At 34.5% G+C, this 10,249-nt stretch overlaps 1 protein-coding gene across 1 annotated transcript in view; it reads right to left on the bottom strand.

Moving 5' to 3' along the window:
* Positions 1-334: 334 nt before the first annotated feature.
* Positions 335-10,249, bottom strand: part of LOC107166316 (lutropin-choriogonadotropic hormone receptor-like) — a 142,279-nt gene continuing 132,364 nt past the window's right edge. The window contains exons 14-15 of the mRNA XM_089220527.1: positions 6,469-6,697; positions 335-3,019 (exon numbers count right to left, since the gene is read on the bottom strand). Coding sequence (XP_089076653.1) covers positions 2,176-3,019; positions 6,469-6,697 — 1,073 coding nt within the window. The 3' untranslated portion in view covers positions 335-2,175. The remainder of the gene's footprint in view (positions 3,020-6,468; positions 6,698-10,249) is intronic.

Here is a 10,249-nt window from a genome sequence, read left to right as displayed (position 1 = left end):
TTGTCAATTGATGTGGTGAACTATGCATTTAATCCTCAAATTTTTATAAAAAACACCGGTGACACATATTATTTTTGTCCCTTTATAACAAATAAGGCGTAATATAATTTAAAAAAAAAATGTTTATATCGTTTTTTCGACATGCATTTTCTTCGTTTGTTAAAAAAAAAAAACTCTTCAACAAAATACTTACCTTGGTTATTTTTGGCAAATAACGTGAACACGTGTATAATACTATAAGAAGTTAGGACGTCCTGTAGTGATTTTATATTATATAGATATAAAAAAATAGGTAGGTAATCTATTTTGGAATTTGAAATAATAATAATCATCATCGATGTAAGTTTATAATGTTATTTATTTCTTAAGTTATCTTCGAAACATTAAAAAAGTAAACTAAACAAGACACACTTAGGGTAGAAACACAAGTTTATTAACACTAAAATAATATGTAATATATCGTTATACGTGTAGTATAATAAAACATCTATAGGTAATCAAACCGTTATTAAATTTTTTCAAACGAAAACAATCGAACATAATATGAATATCATACATTCGTAGAAAAGTGTAAGGTATATTAATATAAATATAAACACTTGGTAATATTGAATAGCTATAAGATACTTAATAACTAATGTCGTCAGTTCTATACAAAACATGACTTATCGAAATTTTTCAAAACACTTTATATACTATGTCACATAATAATGTGCAAAGTAAATAGGTACAACTATAATGATCAATTAAACTATACAATTAATACAATATTTAAAATTATTAATTTTTCGACTAACCGAATTTTTGTGACATTCATTGTGTTTTGAAAAAATACTCTCTATATCAAACAACAATATTATGTGCGCAGACTATATGCTTAGTGTACAGTTCAAGTTGTATACATGTATACAAGGCTGGGCGTTAACGAGTTAAAAAGTTAAATTAATTTTAACTAGATTACATAAAAAGTTAATTTTTTTGTATGTAAAACATATAACTTAACGACTTAAAGTTTATTCCATGATATGCAGATAATAAACACTTCATTAATTGAAATATTGTGACGAGAAGTTAAATGTTTTCGTAAAACAACCATCTCATAGATTTGTATAAATTGTAGTGCCTATTTAATAAGTAAAAAAATAACTGGTTGTATGAATATTATATTGATGGACCTAAATACTAAAATATTTATTTACTATTATTTTCTAAAATGTATGGACTGTCAATGACTTAAAAATTCATTATTTCTGGACTTTAACAGAGATCAACATAATTTGTACAAGCTAATTTAATTTTCCGTAAAAAATTACACTCTCGCCAGTCTCGCCTAAACATATAAACATTAAACATATTTATTTTTTAAATATTTCATCTATAACACCGCCGAATAAATATTAACTCAATCGCTCGCTTAAAGAGACATTGGGAACGCTTGAACAATAAATTCACCTGAATTCATAATTCATAGTATATTTTTGTTTTCGTGTACTTTAATAAACTTTACTAATATTATGATTTGATATAGATTTTTAATATTCGATTTTAAAAACATCTAGATGAATTAAAAAAAAAAAATAGTTACCTGAATTATTATTTTTCCGTTTATATTGTAAAATGTGTTTGTTAAAAATAAAGGAAGGTAACTTAAAGTTAACTTACATTTATCTGCGTTCTACATAATAATATTAATTATTATATTAACCTAAATTAACAAGTAAAAAAAAATTGTCAATTCGCCCAGCCTTGTATGATATATATAAATAGTATACACTTACCTAAACTTACCTAGGTATTTTATATCCGTGTGCGCAGTTGGGTCAAAAATGAAAAATCGCTTTTTTTTTACAAAAACAACGAGTAGTTTCATAATAATAATAATATCTCATCAGCAAAACACGATGGTGAAACTTGCAAAAGATCTCGCATGCTCGTCAAAATAACAATAATAATAATGACGAGATTATTATCATCGGAAGGGCGGCGAGCGGCGACGATGGTTTGCGTTCTGATCGATGTTCGATGGCGAGGCGAGTCATCGGCTGTCGAACATCGAGGTCACTTGCTGCAATCGTCACACAATTTCCGTTGCAGTTGCATCGAAATGACCAACACGCATTCGTCGTCGTCACCGTCATCGTAGCCGTAATCACGGTCTCCGGCGGCGAACGTACGTCAATCCCGGTGCAGCGGCATCAGTTCCAAGTTCTGCTGCAGCGGCTGCTGCAACTGTTTCACCGGCGACGGCGTGTGCGGCGGCGAGTGAGTGCGGTGCACCGCGTATTCGGTGCCGCAGTTGAGCTGCTCCTGGAGCGGCGTCAGCGATCCCGGCCGGCACGCTACCACCGAGTCGACGGACGTGACGGTGGTCATCACCGAACCGCGGTGATGGTTACTGCCACCGCCGCCGCTCTGTCCCGCGTCGTCGTATCCCCCGCCCCCGCCGCCACCACAGTCGTCGCCGCCACCGAAGCCGCCGCCGCCGAAGCCACCGCCGCCGCCGCCGCCGCCGTAGCACCGGCGGTCCCGGTGCCGTTGCGCGTCGTTGCAGTGAGCTTTGCGGCGGCCGCACGGCACCGGGCCCGTTCCCTTGTACTCGTCGGCGCGGCGGCTGCAAATGCCGAACCGACTGAGCAGCACGAACAGGTCGCGGCGGTACTGTTGCGTGAGCAGCGCGTACAGGTACGGGTTGGCGCACGAGTTGAGTGGGTAGAAGAACACCAACAGGATTTTGGTCTTGGGCACGTCGATGAGCGGGTAACCGGCGAGCGCGGTCAGCCCGAAGAACGCCACCGGCGCCCAGCACGCGAAGTCGGTGAACACCAGCAGGGCCATGCGCTTGGCCACCGTCATGTCAGACCTGGCCACGGACGCCACCGCCTCGCGGCCGCCCCTGATCGACGCGTACATCTTGGCGTAGCAGCCGCATATCACCACGAACGCAACGCCGTTGAACGTCAGCAAGGAGAACAGGTACACTTTGTCCGCGAACGTCGAGTTCTCCATGGGTAGACAAATGCTGCAACGGATCAATATGGTCATAATATTATATTTATCGCGGTGGGCGTGTAGTGGCGTATTTACAGACTTATATTGTATATACCTATATAATAGGCAGAGAAATAATTTTATAAATTAGTATATAAAATTATCTTTGTACGGGTGGGGGTGGGGGGCGCAACATCACCCTTGTATTGCTCTGGGCAGTAATTGGTGGTTTTTTAATAAGTGATAAATTTTCAACTAATCAGATTGCTCGTTAATCAGCTTTTTTATTGTATATTTATAAAGGCAATAATAATAGGTATACTATTTTAAAATTTGTGTGAGTGTAGGCCTTACCTACATCTAATTTAACACAATTGATACATAAATGTGTTGCAGGTCTTATAGTGTACCTACTGTAGAAAAATGAGTTTTTGATTTTGGAAATAATCACTAGAAAAACGGCGAATCAAAGTGTTGGTAAGCTAGATAATAGTGTTTAGCACGCATGCCTGAGAGGTGTGCGAAATAATAATAATAATATGCAAATTCGACCTTAATAATCACCGAGCACTTTTATTCTTCGGTTACATCGCTGTTCACTCGGTGTCATTACGGCTATATTATAATATTATAAAGTTATATACGTAAGTCGCGGTCGTCGAGAGTGGGTCGGCGCTTTGCAAAAAATATACTGTATAAAAATATTTATTTAATTTCAGAATAATTGATTAAAAATTAACGGTATTCATCATTGTAAATAATAAAAGCAGATTCTCGGCGAAGCAGTAATTAAAATTAAAAAACATTCAAAAATAATAATTTTCGTTAGTTAAGTAGATAAGTGCTGAATAAAATAATAAATTGATATAAATTAAAAAATAAATTTGAAAAACTATATTATAGCTTTAAACGAGTATGTTGAAGAGCAACAACATACAGATCGTTGTTTATCCGAATACGCCTCTTAATAATAATGTAACTATTCTTATAATTCGAACGCATCATGTCGGTTGTTGAAAGCTTTAACGTACCTCGTAATCATCGTCACATTTGCTCCTGTCAAATAATGAATTTTTTTTTTGTTTTAGAAAATGCACACTTAACAACACGCATAAAGCCAATTAAAATAAAATATTAGAATTGAAGTAAAAAGACGTTCTTTTTTTTATATTAAATATTTAGCTACGTTTACGACATCGACGCATGGTTACTGCTATAATTAGACATACCTAATATAACATACATCGTATCATGGTGGTCCACAATTTTAAGGTCAAAAAAGATAATTTCGTCGTTTATATTTTTTAAGAGCGATCTATGTGCCCAATTCGCAATTTCAAATTTGGCAATTACAACCGTGAACCGATTGAGATAGGATCAAAATTGAAAATAAACGAGTAGTGTGCCGAAACTCGTCGAGTTTTATTGTTAAAAATATCGTCTGAGACGAAACTATTAAAAATTTTAGCGGCACACTGACACGGTCCATGATATATTTTCCCTCGAGATTTTATTCGTTGTAAATCGAATTCCCTTCGTATTGGATTTATGTTCATATTTGGTTTGTTGGTAGTAAAAAGAACACACATATGAAATATATCAAATATCACATGGTATAAACCAGGTTGTATGTATTAGCAATTCTAATGTAATGGAATCGTTTGCTATTGTCAAAATAGGATTCTGTAGGTAGAAAATAAAAAAAAAGATCATTTCATGGCTCGTGAATTCGTAAGAATATGAATTATATTGACGTTATTAATACTATGCCATTCGTATATTAGATCATTTTATTGAATACTATTTCGGAGAGACGACAATTTTAATGCTAAAATTAAAAAAAAAAAAAACACTCTTTTCGGATAGGTTTCAGTCTATATGAAGTTGGAAGGAATTTATGTTGTAAACTGCAGCTGAAGCCTTTTGGGAAATGACCTTTTTGTAGGACGGGAGCTGAATGATCTATGTCTGAAACTCCAACCCTATAAGTTTTGTCTTATTTTTAAGACAACGAATAATCTAGTATTGTAATTTGTACGACGTATTGAATATTAAATAACATTAATTCATAGTTGAAACTATTATATTTTTATTAGCTTGATGATATTTTGTAAAATGGTTTTTATTTAAAAGTAGATATTCTTATATAATAATTTATTATTTCAATTAGATAACAAATTTATTGATGGATTCTTAATATATTTATTAAATGGTAGATACATCTAGCTCTAGCATAAATTATAATAATAATTATCATAAGTACTTGGTATATATTATAAACTGTAATTAATAAAATCACTACAATTTTGAAAAATTACTTATTTTCATAATACTTTTTTTCAGTTCTTTTACTTAAGCTTTTAATTAGGGTAGAGGTATATATTTCTTTAATCTTTGGGAACTTATGATTAAAATCGATCATATTTTAAGTATGTAATCTGGTATAAAAAATTTGATATTTTGAACCATACTAGATGCACCTTTATCTAGTTGTCTATTGTGTGCCAGTGTATAGGTACAGCACCTATATAATATTATCATAAAACGAAAATAAGCTTCTATATCAAAAATTTAGGGTGCAAGTACACTTTTGACGTCTATTGTACTTACATACTACAATGGATTTTAAATTATGATTTATGGGTATACAAGTATGTATATAAGTTGAAATTAAGTTTAAATACATAATATATTTTTCAAGTTGTAACAAATATGAAACTAGCTGTTTAAATTTTGGTGGTAAATCCGTTTTCGAAATGATATAATTTTATCTATAAAAAAAGGTAAAATACAAAAATTTTTACGATAGTCTGTGTTTTTGATTTGTTCAGGAGTCTATGATTTTGTAATATATTTTTTGGTTTTCAGAATAAAATTATTGGAAAATGTATTTCAGATATTTTACTTACATTAAAATGTTCACTTGCGTTTCTTAAGAAACTAAATAATGGTGCCTAACTTATTATATAAAATAACAATAGATAACATTTATTTAAATTTTAAATTCTGAGTAGTTTTTTTCACAACGAAAAATGAAATACAATGCCGGTAATATAATTTTCAGAATCACTTAATAAAATGTTATATAATTTTTTCAGCCACTTTTGTATTTTTAATATCGTTTTATGACTTATTGCGTATTGTATTTTACCTTGTGTCAAATAATTTAATTTTAAAAATTAACAAATTTAAGTTTAGATTTTCTGTGTTTCTAATTATATACTTCCAAGAAATCATCATTATCTAGTAAATAAGGTAATAAAATATCTTTTTAAATATAGAAAATATACTATAGGTATAATAGTGAAATTTTTAGAAACGGTGTTGCAGCATACTCGCTTTTTGTCATTTTTTCTCATCTAAGGAAACACTTTTCGTGAATCTCACTATCCAGTAAATATATATTTGGGAGGGCTTACCTCCCCCCCCCCCTAAGCATCCATTTAGATGTGCCTGTATGGTCAAGTTTGTATAACTCACCTGGTCTTCGAGTAACCACTGGTGCCCATCAACGGCAACGCACCCATGACCACCGAAAATATCCAACCGATGGCCATTATGTTGACGGAGGCGCCGAGCTTGAGCCGACGGTTGAGGTGTATGGCGTAAGTGATAGTATACCAACGTTCGCCGGTGATGATCATCAGTGTGAACACGGACAGCATACACGAAAACACAGTCAGGAAACCGGCGACTTGGCAACCAATACCTGCACATATTTTGTAAAGCGGTGACCGTGAGACCGAGAATTATAATATTATATCATATTATAATTTATAACAACAATATGATCTCAAATATTGCAATGCGTTGTGACCCCTGTTGTAAGTACCTGAAAAATTAACTTACATTATAAGCTTACAATCGTATTAGGTATAAATTATAGTACAAGATAGGTAAATGGTTTCGTAGTTGTTTGAACGACATAGATACTAATGTTCTATATATTAATTAATTTGTGTTTGTATTTCTGCGAGTGCAGTGTACAACCATTATAATAATTTAGGTGCGCGTATGAGTGTATTATTGATAATAGTTATTATAGTTTCCGTTTCGATTTTACTCGATTATTTTCAATCAGCGAGTAAAATATTACTATATTTACTACTACGAGTTTGTACATTGTCTGGTTCAAAATATTATTACGCCAAGTACATTCCATAAATCTTATTTCATTTAATCTTCTAAGTTATTTGTCCATAGTAAAAAAAAACAACTATAGGAGTTCAAGAACAAGAGTGAGCTGGAGTGACATTATTTATTTTTGTAAATTTACAATACTACCGTATATAGTACATACCATATATATATTTATATTTTATATCATCGGCTAACCGCTATTATTTCCACATATGCGTAGTGTAATTTATTTATTTTGGGAGGAGGGGGCTATAGCCTACAACGTTTCAGGTAAATAACACGTATGCTAAAAATGTAACTAAAAGTTACTAAGTTGGCTATATTACCTTTATCCCCCCCCCCCAATTCTACGTCTATTATTTTTTTAATATGTATATATCAGTTCCGCGGTGGAAGCCATCCGATACACACGTGTCTCTGTGCGCTCCTCTCGTAATTAATATAATCGCACTCATTAGCGTTCACTGTTCAGTGACAATGAGTAAATCTTAGTTGTACTTTAGTGTTTCTTTTTTCGCAACCTACTAGCAGTGTTTTTATTATGATAAACTTACCAACGTCGCTTGTATAAGTTCTCCAAAATCGTCGTTTAAAATCCTTACATAAGTTCGCCGTACTCACATTACTGCGTTATTACGCAATAGTGCATACGAGTTCTCCTTATCTGCGACCGCCACCAGGCGGTCTAGATAAAACAAACACACGCCGCCGCCGCCGCCGCAATTTAATTAATTATGAATAATATTAATAATAGAGCTAATCAGCAAATCGGTCAACGCAAAACAACAACGTCCAGTCAGCCAATTAAGTCAAACCCTCACGCTTCTAATACCAAATATGACGACGCAACTTCAAATAAAAATCCAAATGACAATGTTACTCATGCTACTCAAGGTAAAAGAAATCTCTCTTCATCTTCTCAAACCTCATCGACAAGCGATCAGGTCAATATTATATCGCAAAATATTAAAAAAAAAAAAAACCAAACTGTTTAAATCAACAAATCGGTTTGAAATCCTAAATCAACTTGACGAGCCTGACCAAAACTCGTCTTCTCAACAGCTGCCTGACGAACCAAACAATGATATCTCAGACGAAGTTTTCAAACCCCCACCTCCTATTTTTGTAAGGGGCGTGTTAAACTACTTAGACCTATGTACATCGCTAATTGAATTAATTGGTGTAGATAATTTCTTCTGCAAAACGTCTGCTGACCGTTTAAAAATTCAAACATCGAATCCTGAATCATACAGGGCACTTATTCACTTTTTAAAAGATCAAGAAGCGGAATTTCACACTTACCAGCTCAAACAAGATAAACCACTCCGTGTCGTCATACGTAACCTTCATCCAACCACTAATGTAGACACAATTAAAGAAGAACTAGAAGTTCGTTTGTTTGAAATAAGACGTGTTACAAATGTTCTCCACAAAGTAACAAAAATTCCACTTCCGCTCTTTTTCGTAGATCTAGAGCCATCAATCAAGTCAGCTGAAATCTTTCATCTGTCCTCACTGTTGCACACGAAAATCAAAGTCGAAGAGCCCTACAAGTCTAAAACAATCAGCCAATGTACAAACTGTCAGGAATACGGTCACACAAAAACCTACTGCGGTTACCCTTCACGCTGCGTCCGCTGTGGCTCAAATCACAAGTCCCCCGACTGTCCAAATCCACGCTCCGATCCACCAAAGTGTGCTCTCTGTAGAGGCGATCATCCTGCAAGTTACAAAGGCTGTTCCATATACAAGGATCTCCAGCGTGCCAAAAAACCATACACCAAAAGTAACTTTGTACCAACTAACACTAGATTTAATACCACAAATGTTAGAGATAGTCATCCAATAAATGACACCCACCCAATTCAGCCCGATTCTCATTCCCCCACCTATGCCCAGGCTACTTCTGGTAGGTCAGCTAATAATCCAACTCCTTCAACCGCTCCTGATTTAAATTCTACCATCACAAACTTCCTTGAGGATTTCAAATCACTGATAAATCCTCTAATATCCCTACTCACCAAAGTAATCGAAAAACTTCTTGCTAAATAAAATGTCAGACAAGGCTACAAATAAATCACTTTTAATACTACAATTTAATGCAAATGGAATAAAAAATCACGTCAACGAACTCCAAACAGTTCTTTACAATTCACGCATTGACTTAGCACTTATTACTGAAACCCATCTCACCAAATACTCCAACATTTATATACCAGGGTATAAGCTTTTAAAAACCGACCATCCTGATAACACGGCTCATGGTGGTGTCGCTATTCTCATAAAAAATGCTATTCAATTTCAACCTCTTCCACATTTTTGTTTTAATTATTTACAATCCTGTTCCCTAATCATAAAGTTAAATAATATTCCTATTACTATTGCGGCCGTCTACTCTCCTCCAAAACATAAGATAACGTTTCAAAATTTTACTAATTACTTTAACTCTGTGCATAACAATTGCATTATTGGTGGTGACTTCAATGCAAAACACCATTCCTGGGGTTGCCGTGCAAACAATCCGCGTGGTCAGGTTCTTCATAATTTTGTAACTAGAGAAAATCTTAAAGTCCTTGCTCCACCAGGCCCAACATATTGGCCGACCTCAGCACGTAAAAACCCAGATATTCTAGATATTTTCATCACAAAAATCCCAAACAACATTCACTGTACTACGGAGAATATACTTGACTTAAATTCTGACCATTCCTCAGTACTGCTAACTCTTAATGTCTCTCCTCCTCTTCGACAGGAATCCCCGAAATTATTTAACCATACTACTAATAAAATCAAATTTCATGACCTTGTAGACCAACAAATCAAATTAAACATTAAATTAAAATCCTATGACGACCTGGATCTAGCTGTTTACAATTTCACAAACCTCATTCAAAGTGCAGCTTGGTCATCTACAGTCACCTCCCTCAAACTTTCTAAGACTCCTGCTATACCAGTCCACATTCGTGAAATCATTGTTGAAAAACGTAGGTCAAGGGCTCTTTACCAGCGAACCCGCTTGCCTTCACACAAGCAAAAATACAATAAATTAGCCAACCATCTAAAAAAATTGTTAGCTAAACTCAAAACTAAATCTTTTGAAAGCTTTCTAACTAATCTCTCT

The sequence above is a fragment of the Diuraphis noxia genome, unplaced genomic scaffold (assembly GCF_037042655.1).
Source record: "Diuraphis noxia isolate RWA-SAM2 unplaced genomic scaffold, SU_Dnox_SAM2 contig0002, whole genome shotgun sequence".
NCBI classification, from domain to species: domain Eukaryota; kingdom Metazoa; phylum Arthropoda; class Insecta; order Hemiptera; family Aphididae; genus Diuraphis; species Diuraphis noxia.
Note: the sequence above shows the minus strand (reverse complement) of the source record. Positions and strands in the feature narration are given on the sequence as shown.